General features: G+C 40.5%; 1 protein-coding gene across 1 annotated transcript in view; it reads left to right on the top strand.

The window, feature by feature from the left end:
• tln1 (talin 1) overlaps window positions 1-25,572 on the top strand; it is an 87,273-nt gene that overhangs the window by 30,911 nt on the left and 30,790 nt on the right. Inside the window, exons 13-37 of the mRNA XM_022211573.2 lie at window positions 207-283; window positions 433-613; window positions 2,022-2,135; window positions 2,243-2,351; window positions 3,043-3,251; window positions 3,344-3,442; window positions 6,786-6,953; window positions 7,086-7,380; window positions 8,575-8,741; window positions 8,855-8,983; window positions 9,868-9,981; window positions 10,395-10,508; window positions 11,025-11,159; window positions 15,374-15,502; window positions 15,687-15,789; window positions 17,471-17,679; window positions 18,003-18,122; window positions 19,071-19,268; window positions 20,324-20,463; window positions 20,552-20,645; window positions 20,751-20,840; window positions 23,006-23,128; window positions 23,281-23,424; window positions 23,537-23,698; window positions 25,432-25,572. Coding sequence (XP_022067265.1) covers window positions 207-283; window positions 433-613; window positions 2,022-2,135; window positions 2,243-2,351; window positions 3,043-3,251; window positions 3,344-3,442; window positions 6,786-6,953; window positions 7,086-7,380; window positions 8,575-8,741; window positions 8,855-8,983; window positions 9,868-9,981; window positions 10,395-10,508; window positions 11,025-11,159; window positions 15,374-15,502; window positions 15,687-15,789; window positions 17,471-17,679; window positions 18,003-18,122; window positions 19,071-19,268; window positions 20,324-20,463; window positions 20,552-20,645; window positions 20,751-20,840; window positions 23,006-23,128; window positions 23,281-23,424; window positions 23,537-23,698; window positions 25,432-25,572 — 3,564 coding nt within the window. The remainder of the gene's footprint in view (window positions 1-206; window positions 284-432; window positions 614-2,021; window positions 2,136-2,242; window positions 2,352-3,042; window positions 3,252-3,343; window positions 3,443-6,785; window positions 6,954-7,085; window positions 7,381-8,574; window positions 8,742-8,854; window positions 8,984-9,867; window positions 9,982-10,394; window positions 10,509-11,024; window positions 11,160-15,373; window positions 15,503-15,686; window positions 15,790-17,470; window positions 17,680-18,002; window positions 18,123-19,070; window positions 19,269-20,323; window positions 20,464-20,551; window positions 20,646-20,750; window positions 20,841-23,005; window positions 23,129-23,280; window positions 23,425-23,536; window positions 23,699-25,431) is intronic.

The raw sequence follows: 25,572 nt of genomic DNA, 5'->3' as shown, positions 1-25,572 counted from the left end.
TAGCGTTTTGTACAAAGCAGAGTGTTGTTACACAAACCAAAATATGCTTCATATTTTAGATTCCTCGAAGTAGCCTTTGTTTGTTTTGAAGCCAGCTCGACACATTTTTTCTCCTCTTGGACCTATCTTAGTTTCCTCATAGAGATATACTTAAACACTACGTTGTGTACAGTCTAGTGTGTCACCACATTTCTGCCTTTTGACAGAAAAAGAGTAAAGACCACTTTGGCCTGGAGGGAGATGAAGAGTCCACCATGCTGGAAGACTCTGTGTCACCCAAAAAGTAAGTCTGTCTATGTGTTACCACTAAACAGTGATCATTTTGCAATTTTACATAAACAGTATTGATCATCTGCTTTAGAAAGATGTAGAGTTGGCAGTATTGCTAGAACACTGATGGAGCTCTCCTTTGATGGTTTTGTGTCTCCTCAGGTCCACAGTGCTGCAGCAGCAGTTCAACAAAGTGGGCAAGGTGGAGACAGGCTCAGTGGCGCTGCCAGCCATCATGCGCTCTGGAGCTGGAGGACCAGAGAGCTTCCAGATGGGCTCCATGCCTCAGGCCAAACAGCACATCACCAGTGGACAGATGCACAGGGGACACATGCCTCCACTGGTAAAACAGAGACAAAGATTTACTGTGTCTGGTCTGCATCTATAAAACTCAGATGTTACAAATTCGTAAATTCATCATAGTGCCATTGAAGTGCAGTGGGCTAAGTACCTAACCTGCTCGGACTATGTATTTATTTATACAAAACTGAATCATGACAGGCTTTTTCAAATGTGATTTCCAAATCCAATTTCTGATATGAATACTATAAATTTCAGACTTATTCCTTGACAGTAAAGTTATAAAATTTATTCTTAGTTAAAAATATGACAATTAGGGCTGAACACGTTGACACGTTATTATTGTGTTAACACATTAATTAATTAATGCAGACAACTATTTTATCACGCATTAACGCAGTTTTTATTTTTATTATTAGCATTATTATTATTATTTTGAAAGTCCACAGCTCACTGTCTCTGAATACACATACAGACAAACCATGGGTCAAAGGGAGAGTTGGGATGTTGATCAGTTCTTGGGATGGGTGTCATCACATCTCACACAAACTAACAGTGGAGAGAAGCTTCAGCTGTGATGGATTCAGCGTGTGGGAGAAGCAGAGATAAAGAAAAGCAAACAAATGCTGCAGCGAAGTGGGTAGCTACAGACTGCAGGCTGATTAGTATTGTGGAAGATGTTGATCTGAGGAATGTTCTTAGAATCCAGTTCAAACATAGACTTCACGGGATAAAAAGTGTTACAGTCAGTCCCAGCTTTGTTCTTTATTGTGTTCGACCACTTTAACTTACTCTAATAGGGACAGCTGCTAAGGAAAGTAGAACGCTTATGCTGCTCCCTGATAAAACAAGAATGTTTCTGCTGGAACCTGTTCAGGAACAAAAATAAGAACGCAGATTTATAAATGTTAACTTGCTGTTGTTGGGAAGGTTCTTGTTAGAATGTTATGGTCGTGGCTCTGGCCTCTGAGGGTGACTTGTTTTTCAGTAACACATCAAATAAAATGTTAATGACTGTGCAGTGACAAATAACTTTGTTTTATTTGATTACTTGAATGTTTAGCTTGAGCTTTACAAGAAATATTTTAACTGCTATTGTGTGAAGGGAATACTGCTCTTAAAAATTACCTAATTTGTGAAAAGTCTTTGCAAACCATATTTGATTGTGTTTTTGTTGACATAGCAGTACTTTTAAAATAAAAGTGCAGAATACACTCCTTTTAAATTCATTATTTAATTCTAGGCATAACATTGTGATTAATCGTGATTAATCACTGAGCAAAAAAAAAAATCTGCCATAATTCATGATTAATCACTGAAATGTATGCCATTAATTGTGATTAAAAATTATAATCGTTGCCCAGAAGTATTAATAATATAATTGCAGTTGAGATTAAAGACATGTGTAGCGGTTTGTATTAATACAGCAGTTCACTTTTGTGTGTCCACAGACTTCAGCACAGCAGGCGCTAACTGGAACCATCAACTCCAGCATGCAGGCAGTCCAGGCTGCCCAAGCCTCTCTGGACGACTTTGATACCTTGCCCCCACTGGGAACAGATGCTGTGAGTTTTAACTTAGTCCTTGTGGATTTACATGAGTATTGTTATGAATTTAGTACTGAACTGTTCATTCTGGATTATTGAGACTCGATCTGTCTTGTTTGTTCAAGGCATCCCAAGCATGGCGCAAAAACAAGATGGATGAGTCCAAGCATGAGATCCATTCCCAGGTGGACGCCATCACAGCAGGCACAGCCTCAATGGTCAACCTCACTGCAGGTAGAGGCAGCTGAACATCTACCTGTATTTATATTCATCACATTTGTTCAAACGTGTCGAATCTTTTAGAGCCAACATGAGTTTCAGAGGACATTTTAAAATAAGTGTTCACAAAATCATTTAAAATGGCTAGCAGGTTATGAAGTACAGCCAAAACATTTTTACTCGCTTCTGATCATCACACACAACATATCGCATGATGGCTCATTACTTTTGCTATGATGACCAAGCCGACTAGCAGTAAAAGTTTCGAGAGCAAAGAAGACTTGTAAAGTATCCATTCTCTTTTCTAGCTGCATTCTCTAGGTCGTCTCTCATGTTAAGTATCAGGTCAGTGCTTGATAGCCTACATTGCCTGAATAAGGTTGTCTGATGGAGGAGGAACAACTTGCAGTGATCTGAGATGCCCTATACCATGTCGAAATTGATGTTTTGTGCCTAGAGCCATGAACCTTCTCAATAAAATGTGATACTCTCTGATATATCTTGTGGTATTAGATTGACTTTTTCACATTTGAATCTAACTTGGAATTTTGTGTAATTTGACATTAATATATTTAATGTAAGGGACCTAGTGTTAACTTCTTGCCTTTAGCCTTAACGCCTTGTCTGAATGTGTTCCTGGTGCAGTAGTAGCAGTAATTTTTCTTCTGGTGTTAATACAGTTTTCCATCTATGTATCTGTCCTTAGGTGATCCAGCAGAGACAGACTACACCGCGGTGGGCTGTGCTGTCACCACAATCTCCTCCAACCTGACAGAGATGTCAAAGGGTGTCAAACTACTGGCGGCACTTATGGAGGATGAAGGAGGAAATGGGCAACAGCTGCTGGGTGCTGCCAAGAACTTGGCCTGTGCTGTCTCTGACATGCTGAAGACTGCCCAACCTGCAAACACAGAGGTGCGTAGTCACAGGAAAACAAGTTCAAGATCTGTCGTGTTTTTGTACTCTTTGCTGTTTGAGATAATGACGACAATGTTTTTCGTTTCCAGCCTCGTCAGAACCTGCTGCAGGCCGCAGGAAATGTGGGTCAGGCAAGTGGAGAGCTGCTGTCTCACATCGGAGAGACGGACACTGATCCACAGTTCCAGGTGTGTCCAGCCAAACTTTGATTATTGCACTTTTGCTACTTTTTGAATCTACAATAAGACTAAAATAGAAAAATAAAAAGCAACGCTGGCGATGATAATGAGGTGATAGATAATATCACACATGATAATGAAATATCGCTTGTGAAATATTGCAGCTGAAAACCTAAATATTGTACACTACAGTAGCAATGTTGTACATGAAAGTGAAATATTGCACTTTTAATCAACATATGGCACAAAGATCAGCTGTTACCGAAAAGTAATATTGCAAATGCTATTGATACTATTGGCCAGATATTTTAGCTGTCATGTGTCATATAGTGTGATGTATTAGCTATTATTATCATTTGCTGCTTGTAACCCTATAGGGATTCATTCAATAGGCAAAACTTATTAGTCATTTTTTTAATTATCATGAGTAACAGAAGAGAACTTTAACCTATCTAGATGTTTGTACTCTAGCCCAAACTCTGTATAATGGTATTTCCTGTTTACCAAGATTTCTCAAAAAGATCAGAAATAAAATAATATGCTATGTAATGAGATGCTACATTTGACATCACAAGGTCAGGTAAAGTTTCCCTTTTCCGACCATCTTCCTGCCTGAGTATAATACCCCTGAAGCAGGGCTGCTAACTCCCAAAAGAATGAGAAAGTTAATGTAACGCCTTAAAAAACAAGCTGTGTATTTGGTTTTGTCATAGAGCTCTGTCATGTGTTCCATCTGTTTGATGTTTATATTTTATAGTTTCTAGGTAAAGGATCTTTCAGGGGTGCCAGATGGAGAGTCCCCTCTTATTGTCAAATGCTGGTAACAAATGTGTCCTTACAACAAATGCTTCATTCTAAAGGGCCAATCAAAACAATCTTCTAGTGAACCAGGCAGTAGTAAGTACAGTTAAAAAAATTATTAAAAAAATCATTTCATTTGTCAATCATAATTCAGGACAAATTCAGATTTGCCCCAATCGCCTCCACAGAGAATATGTGCAGTATGTAGCACATATGATTTCATAATCTGTTATTCTTCTATCATCAAACCAGTATCATGATCATGGTAAGTCAGGTTTGCATGTCTAGTATTGCATGTGCCTTCAAAGACCCATCAAAACGATCTGCCTGGTCTGCATAATTATTGCAAATGATGTTGCAGTTTCTAATAATATTAGTGAGTGATAACAAACACAGACTGAAAAAATGGGCCTGAGGTAGAGCTTTGCAGGATACAATCCCAGCTCTGTTTTATTAGAGCAGTGGTCAGCCATGGCCATAAAGAATTGTCAACCATTTAAACAAGACCTGAATTATTAAATAACTGTGCCAGAGACCAACTCAGCATTTAAGTCTATCCAGCAGAATATTCTGATCTACAGTATTGAATGCAGCACTGAGATCCCACAGGACAAGCAAAGATGGCTTCAGTGGTCATTCTAAGGTCATTCACAACTGTAATGGAGCGGTTTAAGTCATGTTTTGTGCCCTGAACCCGCTTGGAGTTTTTAAAACATGTGTTGTCACAGAAGAAATCATTGAGCTGTTTAAAAACATTGTTTAAAAATGTTCTCATAAAGAGCAGGTCAGAGGCTGTTCTGTAGTCAAATCCAACACAACAGTCTGTGTTGCCTTTCTGAAAGCAGTGATCCAATTAAAACAGTTTTAAAAACTGCAAGAAAGGTGCCTGTAAAAAAAAAAAAAAAAAAAAAAAATTGTGAATAATCATAATTAAAAACAATGGAAAACTTTTTTTTTTTTTAAAGTAGTGAGAATCAATAGCATGAGTAAAAGATAGATTTTAACAGCTGTCTTCATCATTGACATGGGACATTCAAGGTTTGCGACAGTGTAGTTTGGTACATTGTTCAGCTTTTTCTAAATAGTTTTCATGTTGATGGCTGTAGTCTTCTTTCTAAAGTAGGCAAAAAATGACTTGCATTCAGTGATGCTCAGGCAGTTAGAGTAATAGCAATAACACGAAAAGCACTCATAGAGCCCAGTCCTCCGCAAAGGCTGCTCAGTCATTTTATGATTTCTGACGGATAAGTCCACAGCGGTGGATTTGTAGTAGGATCGCAATCATGTGATTGTCAGCAGACGGCTGTTATAGCTGCCGTGCTGCTATCTTGTAATGATACCGAAAGCTTTAGCAAATCTATTGATCCAGACTATAAGCTGCATCACTACCAGAATCTAATCAGCTGGTCCTTGTCTCATTTCTGACCTTCCCCGAAAATTTCATCCAAATCTGTTATTCCGTTTTTGAGGGATGTTGCACACAGATAAACAGACAAACAGAAGGATAAATGTACGCTGATAGTCACATAACTCTGCCGCGTTCCTTAGCGGAATAATAAGGAGCAGAGTGTATGAGATATCAGCTGGTGTAAAAAGAACCCCTGGGTTGTTAGAAGTTCAGATGGCTATGATGGCTTTGTGTTTCTGATCACTGCTGTATTCTGCTGTAGTTTTTTGAAGACGTCATAGTACACCTGAAGGCTTGTTTTTCTGCATGTCCATTCAGCTTTGTGACAGCTTCTTTAGAGATGGTTCATATTCTGTTTTCTCAACACTGGTATTTATTTCTGAGGATCTTTTTTGTATCTGAGTGGGAAATAAGGTCAATAGCTGACTGTGGTTTATATGTACTGGATCAAACTGAGGGTTGGCAAAGACATATTTATATGCTCAACAAAATGTTTTGCCATGTAGCTCATTATGGGTCATATCAGTCATGAAGGCAGGAGAAGCGAAGAAAAGCCACCAGCCGCCAGCTCATTCAGTGTACCATGTACACTGTAAAGATGAACTTGCTATTTGGTCAGCTAGACATAGAAAAACAAGACCTCCTCTTTAAAGCCACATTCCCAGGTGTTATCTCACCATCACTTCACCAAGTCCTAAGGATGCAAAGGATGTCATTTTAGGATTTGTATGTGCTGAGGAGTTTGAGTGCCTTAACAGAATCAACGAGTAAAACTTTTGCTCAGAGTGGCTCATTGGCACAAGCTGATTTAACCTGTTTCACTTTAACAGTTATATGGGAAAACACCAATGTAGAACCGCTTTTCACTGGAGGTAGCCCTGAACATATACAACCTAATCATTTGATTAAATCAACCCATTAGGGGTCAAGCTTTGTTTCATCATTTCTTTTTCCTGTCATATCACAAGATTTCTTAATCGTTTCAAATTTTATGAATTAATTTCATATTTATGAAATCCCAATCAAACTTCAGGAAAATTCGAAAGTGTTTAAATTTTTACAACATATTATCATTACTGACTGCCCATCAGTAAAGAGTGATCAGTTCTAAGTCATGTTGCTATGTTTCTTTGCTTTCAACAGGACATGCTGATGCAACTGGCTAAAGCTGTGGCTAATGCTGCAGCAGCTCTGGTGCTGAAAGCAAAGAATGTAGCCCAGAAGACGGAGGACTCAGCCCAGCAGAACCGAGTCATTGCAGCAGCCACTCAGTGTGCACTGTCCACGTCTCAGCTTGTAGCCTGCACCAGGGTGAGTAGTCCACCTGGAATACATCTACTGCTAACTGGACTGGGACTGTCGCGTTCACCATATTAGAGGTGAGGGTCACTGTATTTCTGTAGATGATCAGAATTATTCTTCTGTCCCTAATTTCTTGTCAAGGTGGTGGCTCCAACCATCAGTTCCCCAGTTTGCCAGGAGCAGCTGATTGAGGCAGGCAAGCTGGTGGCCAAATCAGTGGAGGGCTGTGTGGAGGCTTCCCAGGGCGCCACCAGCGACGAAGGCCTTCTGAAACAGGTGGGCGTGGCTGCCACAGGTGTTACTCAGGCCCTCAATGAGCTGCTTCAACACATCAAACAGTATGCCAGCGGGGGTCATCCTATTGGACGGCACGGAGAAGCCACTGACCGCATCTTAGACGTCACTGAGAACATCTTTAGCTCAATGGGAGATGCTGGTAAGTTAATTGATTTGAATATTAAACAGCTGTGCATCAGAGTGATGACAGGATTTTTTTTTTTATGTTGCTTTAAATTTGTAATTTTTCATTCATTTTAAATGGATAATTCAGCCTCAAGGGAGCACAAGTCAGTTTTGGTCCCACGCCTGGATAAATGGGTTGTGTGAGGAAGGGCATTCGAAGTAAAACCTATGTGCAAATCATACGACGTACAGAGCAATAGAGAGTATGGAAAAGAGGTGAAGAGGCATGTACAAGCAGGTTGGAACAGGTGGAGTTGTTGTTGCATGGTGTAGAGACGGTGACACTGAGGAAAAGACAGGAGGCAGAGCTGGAGGTAGCGGAGGTTAAAATGTTGAGGTTCTCTCTGGGAGTGACCAGGATGCGCAGGATCAGGAATGTGCACATCAGAGGGACAGTGTATGTTAGATGTTTGGGAGATAAAGCTAAAGACATCAGACTGAGATAGTTTGGACATGTACAGAGGAGGGATAGTGAATGTATCGGTAGAAGGATGCTGAGTTTTGCACTGCCAGGCAGGAGGCCTAGAGGAAAACCAAAGAGGAGGTTTATGGATGTGGTTAAAGAGGGCATGAAGGTAGTTGGTATGAGAGACGAGGATGCAGAGGTTAGGGTTAGATAGAAGCAGATGATTTGCTGAAGGGAAGAGCCGAAAAGAAAAGGAGATTAATTTGAAATAAATGCATTAGTAGAGATAGGTCTCAACTATCTTCTGAAGGAACAGGTTTTAGGTTTAATGTTTTTTTTTTTTTTTTCCCCCCCGAAATTCTTCCATCTATTCACTTCATATTTAATTTTTATCAACTCGAAGCATTTTACTTCGTCTGATGATGTTTACAAATAAACAAATAGGAATGAAAACAGATTAAATTTCCTGCATTTTCCCCCCAAACAAGTGATTTGGATTACTCATCTCCTCATCAAAAGGGTTGGCAGGCCCAGTATAACATTAAGGAAGGTACTAGAAGAAGACACTGGTCTGGAAGCCAAAGAACTTTTGACTGCAATGTTGGACAGAGGGAGCTGGATAAAGAACTTTATTTATGTCACCGATACCGTCGGATGCAGCTGGCTGACTGAATAATAAGAAAGCAGTCTGATTTATTGCATTTTCACTCATGTTTTATTCTCTTATATTTTTCTTTCTTTTCCTCTTCTCTAAAACACCAGGTGAGATGGTTCGTCAGGCTCGTATCCTTGCCCAGGCCACATCTGATCTTGTAAACGCTATTAAGATGGATGCTGAGGGAGAGTCTGACCTGGAGAACTCACGCAAGCTCCTTTCTGCTGCCAAGTTGCTGGCTGATGCGACTGCCAAGATGGTGGAGGCTGCAAAGGTCTTCAGTTTTCTTTATTTCTTTATGTTTGTGCTTAGTGCCAGGAAAAGACTTCTCAGTTTCCATTTCTCTGTTATTTTATTGTGTTATGATATGCATGATTGCCACCCCAGGGTGCAGCGGCAAATCCTGACAGTGAGGAGCAACAGCAGAAGTTGCGAGAGGCTGCTGAAGGTCTCCGCATGGCCACCAACGCTGCCGCCCAAAATGCCATCAAGAAACGGCTGGTCAACAAGCTGGAGGTAAAAAATGAGGCTCATAGGGAATTATGGACAAACAAAGCTTTTAAAATGAGTGTATCATTTACATTGACTGATGCTGTCTATACGTAACCATGAATGAAAATCTTCATGTATAGTTCTTGAAAGGATGTTTAAAGGGTCTGTTTGGGTATTTTTTTCAATAAACCTCATGCAAGCTGCTGGGTATATGCCACTTTCTATAGTTGTCTCTGAATACCAGACAGGTTTGATCAATAAAGAAAAAGCGTACTGTGATCAGTAGATTGATTAGGATAGCTGATGCTATATTCCACGTTTTATTAGAAAGGAAGCTTGGTTTCAGGTTATCTTGTTTTTTTTTTTTCATCTCTGTGGAAACGTATCGATATCTGACCGATGAAAGTCAGGAAATCACTGAGACTACGACAGATTTGCCAACAACAAATGGATCGATGTTAAGATAAACAATGAATATAAGATCAAAGTGACAACACAAAATTATTGAACATTCCTCCTTCAAAAGTGATGAGGCACAACTACAGCAGCAGAAAAGCAAGGACAGATTTACCATACATTGTCAAAGCTTCACTTGGTTGAGACATGAATCCAGTTTTTGTGGCATGCCAGCTTATGTGGTATGATGTGTGTACAGGCAAACGAATACTTGTACAATATCATGCTATGCTCATTATTTGGATCCTGCTTTTTGGTGTAAACAGTGTTTAACTATGCATCCTTATTAATTCTGCTTATCAGATGATATTAGTTGCTGATGTAGGACCACTGACTTTAAAGAGTTCTACAAATAATTCTACTCTGAACTATTTCTAATACTTACTAGTCTATCTCTAGTCGTATGCAGTTGTAATGTTTTGCACTGACACGTCTTTTCTGTCTCCTCGCAGAATGCCGCCAAACAAGCAGCCGCAGCAGCCACTCAGACCATCGCTGCTGCCCAGCACGCTGCCTCATCCAACAGGAACCAGGCCGCCCAGCAGCAGCTTGTCCAGAGTTGCAAGGTTCACATTCAGTTCTTGCTTCAGTCTGTTCAGCTCAACTCACTGCACAATTTGCTGTTGATGTTACTGTAAAAATTAAACTGAATGGGGCCCTGCTGGCTCAGCTGGTTTAGGGTTAGGGTTAAACAGGGGCTGTCGTCCTGTAAATTTTCACCACTTTGATGCATGTGCAAAGTTTTGAGTTTTCCCACATGTTTATTCTCTCAAAAATGCACTTCATTTCATTAATAATTTTCTTTCTTTCTTTTTCTCAAATATGGAATAGTGCATTTATTTTCAAAGCTATATCACAAAATGATTCAAATTCATACATTTAATTGAAAGTTAATCAAGTATTTCATTTTTAAATTTGAGGTGGTGTTTCTCTCTCTCACTCTCTCCCTTTGTATGTTTTTGTATGTGTGTGTCATTAGGTGGTGGCAGAGCAGATCCCTCAGCTGGTTCAGGGAGTCAGAGGCAGCCAGTCTCAGCCTGACAGTCCCAGCGCTCAGCTTGCCCTTATCAGTGCCAGCCGCAACTTCCTGCAGGTGATGGTCATTCCTCCAGCTCCATTCACACAAGATCATTCGTACAAAGTAGTAGTAGCAGACTGGCGCGATAGGATGACAGCCTCGAACTATGTTTGGCACAACAGTATGAATGGAACAGCAATGATAAATATAGCGACTAGTTATGCAGCTTAATTGATACTTCATCACCAAGCAGCAAAATGTACTGTTGTTATTCAGCATATGCAAGTTGTGAGTCTTGTATTAAAGTGGCAATAATAATAACATGAAATCAGTGTCTCCGTGTAGAGCTGAAGTACATTCACACATCAGAAAACATCATGTTTGGAAAATGGTCCAAGCTGGAAACAGTGACTGCATTTCCTTTCAGTGTTTCCACTTTACTTCTAGTTCTACCTTTAGGACATGAGGGATCTTTTAGACTCTAAGAATAGGGAGGATATATCTGTGTTTTTGCAGCACTTTCTGTACTACATCTATTTCAGAGGTAATCTTGTTCAAATGAAGAGTTTGTCTCTTCCTCTCCCCTACCAGCCTGGTGCCAAGATGGTTACAGCCTCCAAAGCCACCGTTCCCACCATCAGTGATCAGGCCTCAGCTATGCAGCTCAGCCAGTGTGCCAAGAATTTGGCCAGTGCTCTGGCAGAGCTCCGCACCGCATCACAGAAGGTACTATGCATCATGTTTTCTCAGTCATTTCATTAAGTTCATTCAGAAATAATTATTTCAGGCCAAAGGTTAGTGTTTTCACTTGTGGATAAAGACAGACTCAATCTCCATGATTTCCACAACAAGTCTGAAACATTTCTGAATTTTCTGTGCTTCAGAGAAAATTTTAAATATTCTAAATTGGTTTAATGTTGCATAATCATATAAAATCAGGTCTTTAAGTATCTGGATTTTGACACTACTTTCTGCATTTCGTCTCTGTACACTGGCATAATGGATTTGAAATGAAACGGTCAAGATGTACGTTATGTACCGACTTTCAGCTTTAATTAGAGGGTATTTACATCCAAATCAGGTGAACAGTGTAGGAATTAAAACACATTTTAGATGTGCACTCCACCTTTTTAAGGGACCAAAAGTAATTGGACAAACTATCATTTCCCCTGCGAGTAAAATGCAGCTCAATTGGATTCAAGTGAAGTGAATGACTTGGCCAGTGCAGAACATTCCACTTCTTTGTCTTAAAAAACACTTTGGTTGCTTTTGCAGTATGCTTCTGGTCATTGTCCGTCCGCACTGTAAAGTGCCATCCAATAAGTTCTGAAGCATTTGGCAGAATATGAGCAGATAATGTTGTCTGAAACACTTGAATTTATCCTGGTGCTTTTGTCAGCAGTCATATCATCAATAAATTTAAGAGGACCAGTTCCATTGGCAACCATGTTTCACTGAAGAGGTGGTTTGCTTTGGATCTTGAGCAGTTCTTTCCCTTCTCCAGACTTTTCTCTTCCCATCACTCTGGTACAAGTTGATCTTTGTCTCATCTGTCCATAGAATGTTGTTTCAGAACTGTACGGGCTCTTTTAGATGTTTTCTGGCAAACTCTAATCTTGCCTTCCTGTTTTTGAGGGCACCAATGGTTTATACCATGTGGGGAACCCTCTGCATTCACTCTGGTGAAGTCTCCTCTTAATAGTTGACTTTGACACAGATAGACCTACTTCCTGGAGAGGGTTCTTGATCTGGCCAAGTGTTGTGAAGGGATTTTTCTTGATCAGGGAAAGTATTTCTCTGTCATCCACCAGTTGTCCAATTACTTGTTGAGCTGATTTGGATGTTAATGCTCTCAAATTAAAGCTGAAAGTATGCATTTAAAACACATTTTGATTGTTTCATTTCACATTGTGGTTGTGTACAGAGCTGAAATGCAGATAATTGTGTTCATGTCCAAATATTTATGGACCTGACTGTATAAAATATCCAGAATAAAAGAAAAGAATTATAGCTATTTGAAAAATAAAATCATAGCTGATATTTAGTGATAAAATTCAATCCCCCTTGTTATAGTGATTTCAGGATGTTATTATCCAATATTGACATGGTCGTTGTGCTGTTCCACTGCAATGTGTTTGGTCAGAAACACGAGGAGATGCCACGGTAGTTCGACGTATTTATTGAGCATTGCCTCACATGTAACACATTCAGTCAAAGCTGTCAGGTATGTGTGTGGTTCTACAAAGAGAACAAACCAAATTCTTAATGAAACAACAGCTGCTCTGTAGCCTAGCTCAACAATCTAAATAAATGCACAAGCTAACAGAGATACAGCCTGTACTGAATTGAAACATTTAAACTCCAACACAAGAATGCAACTCTACACAAACAATCGTAGTTGAGAACTCAGGCGTTTCAAGAATGCACACAACTCCAACCATGCATATTCTGCAGCTCTTTATCTTCCACAGCTTTGGTCTCCTCTCCACTACAGTCAATCCCTGCCAATAGCTGTAAAATCCTATTGGCTGCTGCCTGAGGTGTCATGAGCGGTAAACATGTCACTCACATGGGGGAGAGTGGGCAACCTGGCTCACAAGAAGGCTGCAACAAATCCTGTTTACACCCCCTCTAAACATCAGTTTGTATATTCAGGGGGTTGTTGGCTTTTTGGCCAAGCAAACATTTTTTTGAAGGCCTCATTATTTAGGACAGTGAAGAGAGATAGGAAAGTGGGGGAGGACCTGCCACAAAGGGCCATGGGCTGGATTCGAACCCATGGCCACTGCATCGGGGACTATAGCCCCTGTTTATGGATCACCCACTCAACCAGTTGAGCTACTGGGACGAACACAAGCACACATTTAATCCTCTTATAAAGTCCCTACAGATAAAAGTGATGTAATTGAAGACAGCCACAGGAAAATTCAGTTTTTCCAATGATTTATACACTCAAAATGTCCCTAGATGTAATATTTATCTGTTGAAAAAGTAAGCTTGTATAGCTGTCATTAGCAGAAATAACCTCATGTGCACGTTGTGGATAATTGTAAACCAGTCTCTGACATTGGATTGCTGAAATACACTGCCCGGCCAAAAAAGGTGGCCGTCTGGACTTACCTGAGCAATTAGGTACTAGCCTTCCATTGGATAATTACTGCACTGATGAATACATTTCAGTAAGTAAGTAAAATTAATTTATATAGCACCTTGCACAGATACAAAATCAAATGCTTTACAACAATAATAAAACAATGATAAGTTATCATTGATAACAACAAAGACAATAATGGCAGAGGTAATAAATTGTTAAAACAGGTGAGCAACAGCTAAAATGCAGGGCATCAAAGCAATAAATCAAATAAAGCAGTTACAGGTCAACGAAAAGAAGAAGAAAAAACGTTTTCAGCTGCCTCATAAAAGCTTCACAGGAGTTGACCGATCTCAGCTGTAGAGGAAGAGTATTCCACAGTTTTCATGCAAGAGCTTGGAAAGCACAGTCACCATGGGTTTTATACGTTGTTGGTCTGACCTGAGAGCTCTATTTGGGATGTATGGGTGAGGGAGGTTGGAAATACACTTGGGTGATTGGCCACGTAGAGCCTTAAACGTTAGCACCAGTATTCTGAAATGTACGCGAAAGTTGATCGGAGCCGGTGAAGAGAGGAAAGGACTGGTGAGACGTGGGATCCCGGTTAGTTTCGGTTGAAAGACGAGCAGCTGCATTTGGGACTGTTTGAAGACGGTAAAGAGAGGATTGATTTAAAACATGTAAAAAGGGCATTACAGTAATCTAAACAGGATGTAATAAGAGCAAGTAAAATCAACTCCAGCTCCCATTTGGATACCATGGATTTTAATTTAGCTATGTTGTGCAGATGGAAAAAAACAGGAACGTGTTACCTGTCTGACATGGTTGTCAAGTGACAGACTGATCAAAAATCACACCTAATTTTCTAATGCATGGTTTAACGCAGTCTCTCAGTAGCTCAATATGCTGTTCAGTGGATGGTGTGCATTCGTCAGGGACAAGTATAAGAGCTTCAGTTTTACTTGTATTTAACTGAAGGCAGTTGTCAGATATCTAGACTTGAATAGCCATCAAACAGTCATTTATGACTGATAATTTGTTGCCCTCTTTGGGGTTTGAAAGAGTGATATAGTTGAATGTCATCAGCATACAAATGACAAGGGATCCCACTAAATCGGCTAATTATCTGACTAAGAGGCAGCAGATAAAGTAAGAACAGTATTAGGTCCTGAACAGAACCCTGTGGGACACCCCAAGACAGAGGGACTATATCAGACATGAACTGGCCCACCCAAACAGACAACCTACTGTGAGAAAGGTAGGATGAGAACCAGTCCAAGGCAGATCCTGAAATACCCACCAGCTGCTTTAGCTTATTCAACAGGATATCATGTCCACAGTGTCAAAAGCTGAGCTGAGGTCAAGAAGTACTAATAACGAGCATTTGCAGTTGTCTTTTGCCATCAGAATATCATTAGTGACTTTAGTAAGGGCTACTGCTGTTGGACGCAGTTTCGAAAGCCAGGCTGGAATGCTATAATTGCTGTAATTGCTATGTTGCTATAAATAATGGGCGGCATGGCTCAGTGGGTAGAGTGGCCGTCTTGCAAGCGGAGGGTTGCCGGTTCAATCTTCGGCTCATCGTACTCATGTCCCTGAGCAAGACACCTAACCCCTAATTGCTCCTGATTGGTCGTGGTTAGCGCCTTGCACGGCAGCTTCCGCCATCAGTGTGTGAATGTGAAGTATCATGTAAAGCGCTTTGGATACCTTGCAGATATAGTAAAAGAGCTATATAAATACAGACCATTTAATGTTCTAATTCTGTATTTTACATTACAAAACATTGTGATATTGTTTTGAACCGTCTTCTTCTTATGTGTTTTTTTGTGTATCTGTGTATGTGCAGGCTCAGGAAGCTTGTGGTCCACTGGAGATAGACAATGCTCTGTCAATGGTGAGAGATCTGGAGAAAGACATCAAGGAGGCCAAGGCTTCTGCCGAAGAGGGAAAACTTCGACCACTGCCAGGAGAGACGGTGAGACACTTTCAGGAACAGATTTTATTCCTAATCAGGTTGGGCCACACCATTAACAAACCATGAATCAACATAAGAATGCGCTCCACTTACCACACAATGAATACAGAAATTGAAGAAATGTATTTGGAACAATAAGAATAACCATTTGATTCTTCCCATGTCTAATTGTTGTGTTGTTCAGCTTGAGAAATGCTCCCAGGATCTGGGTACCAGCACCAAGGCTGTGAGCTCAGCCATCGCCCAGCTACTGAGTGAAGCGACTCAAGGAAATGAGAATTACACAGGTGTGCTTGACATACATGCAACTAGATAGGGCCACAGAAAATTAAATGTCATCATCGCATTGAGACTTGTTCACAATACATCAAAAATGTAGCCTAGCCGCGCTAGACAACCCACAGCAACGAATTTAATTCTCTGCCAGGGTGGGTCTAGTTACCCTCCATAAGGCTCGAGGTTGGATGCTCCTAAAACTGGCCGGACGAATCGCCATGAAGTGTAGAGTCAGAAGGCGGGCGTAACTAAGTGACGACAGAGGCGCGACGATTCTGACAGAAACAACCAGAAACAACTAGCCTAGCCGCGCTAGACAACCCACAGCAACAAATTTAATTCTCTGCCAGGGTCGACAACAAAAACGACAACAGTCGTTGAGCTCCATTAGCACCGACTCTGAATAATCTTTCTGTTAACATGTCTGTAATATACTTGAGCTTCACTCATTGACTGAATCAATAAGGCTTCACCGAGCTCCCGCATCCTCTGATTTCCGGCGCTCTAGGAGCCTATTCGTTTCGCTGATTGGTTGTATACCTACCCAATTGCTGCAGAGTAATTTGAAAGACAACCTTTTAGCCCGCCTCCCTCCCTGTCGAGCGTGCCTAGACCCTTGCGTCTTCAGAACATGGGTCTAGCGCGGCTAGGCTATCAAAAATGGGCTTTGGTACAACAAATCTGCATATACTATTTTATGAAAGTAGCCCACACATGGAACCCAGACCAAAATATAAGCAATTAAAATGCAGTGTTTTGTTTCTGTGTGAATATAAACAATACAGTATTTTTTGCCAACAATAAACTGAAAAAGCAGGATGAAAACAGAATGAAATAACATATGAGTCATGACCTAAGCTTTGGAAAACGTGATTATTCCTGATTTAACATTTTATCAATTTAACTTTAAGCCGTCAAGAGCAACAAGTGCTTTCATCCCTCCCAAATGTAAGGCCTGACACTGTACAAGAGAAGAAAGTACACCTCTGTACAATATCATATATCATGATTCAAAATTGTATCACCTTGAAGTATTGTTAGCCAGTATTTTGGTTTAGTTACAGCATACTTGGTGCCGTCTATAAAATGGCATCTTCTTTACACAAACCTTGCACCATCGCATCGCTGTGGTAGTCCCAGCTGGACCCCATCTAAGCCAAACAAATTTATCTTGGTGTCATCTGACATCCAACATTCCTGTGACTGCTTTTCATGTCGCAGTAATCAAGGTTTTTTTGGTGGACACTGTAGAGATTGACCTTATTCGGTGTTCCATGTGGAGCCATGTTGCAGATATGCAGATTGACGCAGCAAACTGAGAAACTACTGGTGTTCACAGCTCATTTTTAGATGTCTTCATGCAATTGGGCTGATTGTACATCACAGAGGTGCTTAATTGCTTTCAGTGATCAGAGTTTTTTTTAAACTTGTGTACCAGTGATCACAGGTGTATTCACTTCTGTTGCACTGAGACTCTAATTTGAGGCCTCTCTTTTCAAAGTAGTCATCCTGAAGCGTTTGTTTTTGATTGTATTTGAATAGTTAATTGATTGTCAGCTTTTAAATAATGCAATTCTTGAAAGGTGATACAATTTTTAATTATTTGACATTTAAGTATTATTGCAAAAGAGAGTCTGTCGTATTCTGTATGTAATACTGTATCCCAAAGTTACTCTCTCCTGTTGGATCAAGGCATGGCAGCCAGAGATGTGGCCCAGGCTCTCAAGTCCTTAGCCTCAGCTGCTAGAGGAGTCGCTGCCACCACAGATGACGCAGCAGCACGCAGCGCCATGCTGGACTGTGCTGGGGACGTAATGGATAAGTCAGCTAACCTGATTGAAGAGACCAAGAGGGCCATTGCCAAACCAGGAGATGCAGAGAGTCAGCAGAGGCTTGCCCAGGTCAGTCACAGTGACAAACAGATAACACAGGGCTGTGAGGAATGTAGGTTGGTTACAGATGACGGCTACAATGGTTTACTCCTGACTACTTAATGAAATAAAGGTTTTGTTTACATGATGTCCAACAAGTGTAGTGTTGTATCTAACCGGTAAATTGACTATTTTTGCACTGTGTTTGTTGAAAAATCGATTTATACAACATAGCATAACTTTAGGCAAGTAATGACATGAGAACATGTTTGGAGCTGTTTGTGAAATGAGAATGTTGGCTGGGTAGTGATAAGACAATGATGGACATTTTATGTGTGTGTGCGTGTTTGCAGGTGGCCAAGGCAGTGTCTCAGGCTCTGAACAGATGTGTAAACTGCCTTCCTGGCCAGAGGGATGTGGACAACGCCATCCGCACTGTGGGCGAAGCCAGCAAGTCTCTCCTGGCTGACTCTGTTAGTACAACTGGAACTGTTTTTAATAAAATAGACTGCATTAATACTGACTGATTAACTGAACTATGGTGAATGCTTTTCTTTGTCTGTAACTGGGTTGGTTTCGTAGTGAAAATTCTCTGTATTCGTGAATACGATCCAGTCACATGTTGTTTTTCTATAGTTTTTTGACCCGTTCATCTTTCCCTGTTTCTTTTTCTGCAATTGTACATTTTGACGTGGATACACATTCAGATGAATACCAAACCCTAATCAATATGTTCATATGAACTAAGGTTCAAATGACTGTGTGTAATGTATAACCTGTTCAGCCTATAGAAAATCATCCTTTGACTCTGCAGCTCCCCATTTTCTAAGTCATTCTTTTGTTTTTACAACCCACAACTCCACCATCGAGTCACTCTCAGTGCTTTCATCAGTGCTGTGTCTAATAACAGCTGGTAGCTGCTTTTAGCCCTGAGAAAGTCACTGTTCACTACTAACCATAACCACACAGTAGACAGACACTGACAAGCTGGTTAAAATAATGGAACATTTAGCTGGTAAACAGCTTATTTTTTTTCTCAGGAGTTGGTAGAGAGCAGATTAGAGGTAAAAGAAAGTAGGGGAACACAACCACCACTCTAAATGTTATGTTACTCTGTTCTATTTTCTTCTTCTGGTCCCAAATGGCCAGATAAATCCGTTGAAGAAGGTTAGAATATTTCAGAGTAATTGTAACTTTAGATTTCTTGGTCAAATTCACTCCCTGGGGAGCAGTAAATATTTCATTACTGTTCCAGTAGCTTGAATGGAAATGGAGACTAGAGAATCTGTCGTATCATCTTTAAAAGATGTTTATGTTGAATGGCGGTTCCCCCCTCTTTTTTCCTGATTTTGCCCTGCCACAATAGACACACTGCTGTGATGCTATTTGCAGCTTTCATTATTCTCTTCTTCCTGCTGTAGTTCCCATCCAGTGGAAGGAGCTTCCAGGAGGTTCAGGCTCAACTCAATGAGGTGGCTGCTGGTCTTAACCAGTCAGCCAATGAGGTGGTCCAGGCATCCAGAGGGACCACCCAAGACCTGGCCAGGGCCACCAGCAAGTTTGGACAGGACTTCAGCAACTTTCTGGATGCTGGAGTTGACATGGCTGGAACATCCCAGGTCAGTGTGTTGACATCATGGTGCACATTTATTGCCTCTCTTCACCGACATGTTAGTTTTGTGTTTCTCGTCTTGTTTGTGTTATTCTCTGAGGCAGTATACTGTTTCATTACTTACAATCACCAGACACTTCTGAATATAAATAAAAACATGCAATATATACTGTTTGCGACTGGGAATTGCTGTCTTTGTTCTCCTACGTCCAACTAAGGCTGCTGATGCCCAGAATTTTCCTGGCCAACAATCAATCTCTGGATAACAAACTGGAGCATCTCACAGAGATTTGCAGAATTATTTTGTTTTCTGCCTCACAGAGATGTGGATCACTGTTAACATTCAGGATCCTGCAGTTCAGCTAGAGGGCTTTTCAGTTTACTTAGCTGATCAGACAGAATAATTGTAGAAGTAGTAATGAGGTGTTGTATGCTGTGTGTATGTCACCAAGTGGTGCTATAGTGAGTAAACAAGAGTTCTTCAATCCTAGTCACTCGCACTTCCCTGCTCTAAAAACTCAAAACATAGCTCCGCTTTTAAACATTGCAAGTAAGTCTTGTCCAGTTAAATACACATATTTCTGTGATATATTTTGACTTCATTCAGAGCTTAACCTGATGATGAGAAGATGCTGCCCTCTGCTGGAATATTTATTTTTTTCAGATAATTTTTTGATTGCAATGTACATTTTCAGTTTTCACAATAATTGTAAGTTACCCTTCCTGACTGTTTGAGCTGTTCAAGCCCTTGCTGCTCTTGAGCTTTGGAAGTGTAAAGCTCCTTGTACATGGAGTGGAGCACCACTGGAGCTACGCAGCATCTTGAGCAACAAGCTGCGATGCACTGTGTGCTGGACAGTAGTTTGTGCTCAATTAGATGGGACAGTTCCAGACAGCCTTGACTCCCCTGCTGGTTTCTGTAGAAACTGCATGTGTTAATGGTGAAACAAGTCATATTATGGGGCTGGATTGTCATGACTCTTAAGATTTTGAAGCATGAGCATTTAAATCTTTACAGCAGTTGTGACATTCACTGTATACTGTCTTCCTCCTCTCCTCCAGTCTAAAGAGGACCAGACACAGGTGGTGTCCAACCTGAAGACAATCTCCATGTCATCAAGTAAGCTGCTCCTGGCAGCCAAAGCCCTCTCCACTGATCCCAGCTCTCCCAACCTAAAGAACCAGCTAGCAGCCGCTGCTCGGTTAGAAACATTTCTCCTTCTCTTGTTTTTACCAGTTGACTTTTCCCACTTGGCTGCCTTTTACATTCGTGAGCCTTTCTGTTTGCAGGGCAGTCACAGACAGTATCAACCAGCTCATCACCATGTGCACACAGCAGGCTCCGGGTCAGAAAGAATGTGATAATGCTCTCAGAGAGCTGGAGGTAACAACCATGATCCCACTATGAGATTTACAGGAGTAGTGTGTGTGTGTGTGTGTGTGTGTTTTTTTTGTACATGTGCTGTGAATGTGTTGTCTCTGTGTGCAGTCAGTGAAGGGGATGCTGGAGAACCCGACTGAAGCAGTTACTGACCTGTCATACTTTGACTGCATCGACAGTGTAATGGAGAACTCCAAGGTAGAACACACATCACTCACTGCTGCTCCTCTGCTGTGGATTTGGTTTCATCACTCTCCTTTCGTTTGGTAGCTTTCTTCTTCACATGAAGCATTTGTTGCTGTAAAAAAAAGCAACCAAAGTTTACTTCCTCTATATGCAAGGATTAAAACGGGATATTACCAACAGTTGAAACAGGTCCTGTGTCTTTAGTAGTAGTACTCTGTTCAAATGAAAACGATACACATGGTGTTCTGTGGGGGTGGGCAGTCCTTTTTTAATGTTGTACCTCAAACTAAACCATTCACCTTCATTGTATTGGTGAGTCACACATGTCAAATTGACACGCAACTCACACCAATACAGTGCGTTTGTGTGTCTTCTGTACCTTTTGGTAATTTCAGTGAAGTCACTATTATATTGACTGTTAGGAAAACAAACCCGCGTCTGTGAAGAACTATCAAGTCCAAAACAACAATACTACATCATCCCAAATGTATATAGGTCTGTTTGGAGTTTTTTGTGTTTGTTTGTTTTTATAAAATGCTGTTGTGTCCATATATGGGCTGTGACTTTAACACATTAATTTCAATTGATTAATTAATTCCAGAGAAAATGAACGCGTTGAAAAAATAACACATTTAATGGCATCTTTCTCAGTTCCCTAATCTCTGGCACACCAGTAACACTGAAGCACACTCTCCCCCGGTGGGTGGCGGTAATGTACCTAAAATCTGTTTGCCAACCTCGAAGAAGATGCACAGGACGTATTGTAGTGGGCCACTAGATGGTCACAAGACAGCGCTTACCCTTCAATCCAGTAGAAACGTCACCCCAACATGGCGTCTCAGTCGCAAACTTTCTCTTTTATGAAACAAACACTTAAGCAAAAAGTATTTCTTAAAGCATTTGAGGCTAGAAATTAGCTGTGCAGTTGCTGAATCTGTCCTCGTTTTTGTTCAGTGATGGCTAGTTCAGACGTTTAACAAATATTTCACGATGCATCGGACCTCTGCTGCCCAATCTGCATGAGCTCCAGAGAGACGCACTGGAACGCAGTTCGAAACGCACTGCAATGCAATGAGCATGCAGTGCAGTGCGTTTCACATAGACAATGAATGGGATGTGAGAAACAGATGATCCTGTGGACACATTAGGTACAGCAGTTCTGTTACCAGCAAACAGTGTAGCCAGACCACATTTTAAGACGGTGAAAGTGCTTGATTTTATAAAAAGTCTTAAAATGTTTAATGGAGTCTTGCAGTAATCTGTGAACGTAGTAGACAGATGAAAAATGCATAGATAATGAAACAAACATTTTTGTTAAGTTCACGTATATGTTTATTCATTGAACCAAAATTTATTTAAGTTGAAAAACTTTGCTTATTGTGTCAAATATTGGTATTTGGCAAAAATGTGATTTGTAACTAATTACTAAGCCTGTTATAAATTAGATAACGTTTTTTAAATTGCGTCACACCACCAGTGCATTTACTATATGATCAAGAAACATAGGCAATCCTGCCTAAACAAAAAATAGACATAATTTGCAACTAAACTTTCTAGAATAACTTGTTGTCTTACAAAAAAAATTAATTGTTATATGTACTGGTACTGCTTTTTAATTATTCAAGTGACTAGATAAATTCCATGTCTGCAGTATTACTGCAGATGGTATTAATGTTGCATTGAAGTAACAAATTTCATTTTCACACCAGAAAAAAAAAAGCTGTTGCTGCCTACTGATTGTTTCCAATGATTTCACTTTAGAAACCTGCAATCTGTCAGCAGCATCTCAGCTGTTTGCTGTGTTAGGTTGGCTACATAAGATCACAGCAACACATCAGAAATATAGTTGTTACTGTTGTTCCCACCTACATACATTATCGGTCTCTTACTTAGAAAACAGAACTGGCAGTATCAATCCGACTGCTGTGTTGCTACATCTCTTCAATAAAATCCAACAAACAGATCTGATAGTTAATGTTTTGCTTTTGGCTTTTTGTTACTCCAGTTTTCTCAGTGTATTAGTCATCATAGAAACAGCGCAATAAAGATCTTCTTTTCACTAAACTGCAGGCATTGCATTTCTTCTGTCATGTCATTTTGTTTTACTGAGGCAAAAATAATTTCCTTCTGGGTTTTTCTTATCTTAATCAGTCTTGCCTTGTCTTGTCTGTGGGCAGATCCTTGGTGAGTCCATGGCTGGCATTTCCCACAATGCCAAGAACTCAAATCTACCTGAGTTTGGTGATTCGGTCAGTGGCGGCTCCAAAGCCCTGTGTGGTCTCACTGAAGCAGCTGCACAGGTAAAATCCTCACTGACGGGTACTTTATTTTTGCCACATTCTTTGTCCACTCAAATACCAGTTCAGAGACAAGTGGAGTATCGTGGTAAGATGAATGTTTTAGCTGTGTTTGCAATGCATGCAACTGACCAGTGATCTGCTGATGTCTCCAGGCTGCCTATCTGGTGGGAGTATCAGACCCCAACAGTTCAGCTGGCCAGAAGGGCCTGGTGGACCCAGCTCAGTTTGCTCGGGCTAATCAGTCTATTCAGATGGCCTGCCAGAACCTTGTGGACCCTGCATGTACCCAGTCCCAGGTACATGAATACCTCACTACAACTTCACACTAGTGCTCATTTAATGAGTCATCTTTGTCAAGTCAGTGAGTGTTAATGTGATGGAATACATCCATACTGTCTCCCTGTCTAGGTTCTTTCAGCAGCTACCATTGTGGCCAAACACACGTCTGCACTGTGTAACGCCTGCCGCCTGGCCTCCTCCAAAACTCCAAACCCTGTTGCCAAGAGGCAGTTCGTCCAGTCAGCCAAAGAGGTGGCCAACACCACTGCCAACCTGGTCAAATCCATAAAGGTTGGTAGTACAAGTCATTCCAAATTCATCATCAATTAAATGAAAAGCAAGTAATCTGTACTGAGTGAAAGAAAATGTCTGGTTTGTGTTTCTTTGCCTTCAGATAACCTGAAAGGTTAGGGTATGCTTCAAACTAAGTAGTTAGTACAGGTGGTGTTGGGCCCAGTGTAAAGGCAAAAATGTGTAGCTGACTTGAATGGTAAGAAGTGAGAAGTCCACAGTCATAGAGAATGTAGGGACATGATGAGCTGTACAGTTATTTTTGGATACACTCTCCTCTCAGTTGTTGTCAGTTGTATCCATGAAAAGTTACAGAAGTACAGTAATGTGAAAAAGTAAGTACATTCCATAGAAGCTGTTTGGTATTTTGACAAATTTGGACAAACACTTGACCCTCTTCGAAACAATGTCTATGAATAAGACAACATAAAATTAACATTTTATACTAATTTTAATAATTTAAAGAAATTTTATTTAAAAAAAAAAAAAAAACAGTCAATCACATGGAAAAAAACGGAGTCATCATTCCAAGAAAATAGGTTGTGGAAACATTTGAGTCTGGAAAGAGATTTGATCGGGATCTCCGCCAAGTATGTAAATAAAAAAAAAATCTTGACAGATTTAAGGACATAGCTGGACAGCTAAATAGTCTTGTTTCTCAACTTACTGTCAAAGTATATCTTCTGTTTGTCAAATGTATGCAGTGTGATCGGCTATGAATCTTGTTGCATAGCATTATCTCTGTGGCTCATAGCTGAGCCAAAGGATTCTGTAAGCTGAGTAGACTGGAATAATTCCTTGTTGCAAAATTGTATGTAAGGTTTGTTATTCCCTTAAGTATTGACATCAGAATCAAAGCTCCAAAAATCAGTCAAACCCTTAGATGTTACCAGGTAAACCAGTGTACAGCATATTAAAACTTTAGGATTTGATTGCAAAACTCTTTTTTTTTTTAAAAAGTAAAAAACTCAATTAGCATTTGCTGCTTGATTACAGTGTGTTTAAAACTGTACACAAGTTGCAGAAGATGCAAGAACTTGATTTCCCAGCAGTGTTCATCAGTGCAAACTCCTCTGCCATAGTTTCTGAATCATCAGAAAGAACTACCCTCACATTACTTTGCAGCGGTTAGACTTGGGCCAAGGATGTTCCACATTTCTTGGTCCAAATTTGAAAGTGTAAACCCTTGGCTAACAAGGATACACACATTGTAAAGATCTCTTCAAGTGCAGAAGTATGGACGGTGTAGTAAACAATGCATTGTCACTTTATTGAATGGAATATGTTTGTCTTTGTACACCATTTATTCTTAGTTCTAACTGAGGACCAGATTACAAAGCAGCCAACAGTCTAGGGGTCCTGGAAAGCGAGAGTATACTGAAAACTTACTGCTTTATGTATGCAAAGTATTTACACTGGTTCAAAGCACAGTCAATAATTAGTTATGTGTTATTATTTTGTTTTTCACTAAATATAATTGTACTTAATCCAGTTGCCACACAGCAGACCTGGGCTCAAGTAGTCGTCCAAATAATGTGCCAGAAGAGGTGGTTGAAACTGTTAAAGTGAACCTTTTAAGCTTATTTTTAACCTGGGACCCTATTAGAAAGTTATCAGTTGATGCACAGGATTGCTACTACACACATCTGGGAGGAAGGGAACAAAATCACGGTTATAGAAGTCTAGGGTGTGGTCTCCGGAAAGTCCTGATTAATGCCATGTCCTCTGCACAGGCTTTAGATGGAGCCTTTAACCAGGAGAACAGAGAGAAGTGTAAGGCTGCCACTGGTCCTCTGATAGAAGCTGTGGACAACCTCACTGCCTTTGCCTCCAACCCAGAATTTGCCAGCATTCCTGCTCAAATCAGCCCAGAG

Source organism: Acanthochromis polyacanthus, chromosome 18 (assembly GCF_021347895.1).
Source record: "Acanthochromis polyacanthus isolate Apoly-LR-REF ecotype Palm Island chromosome 18, KAUST_Apoly_ChrSc, whole genome shotgun sequence".
Lineage (NCBI taxonomy): Eukaryota > Metazoa > Chordata > Actinopteri > Pomacentridae > Acanthochromis > Acanthochromis polyacanthus.
This window is presented reverse-complemented; position numbering and strand designations above follow the sequence as displayed.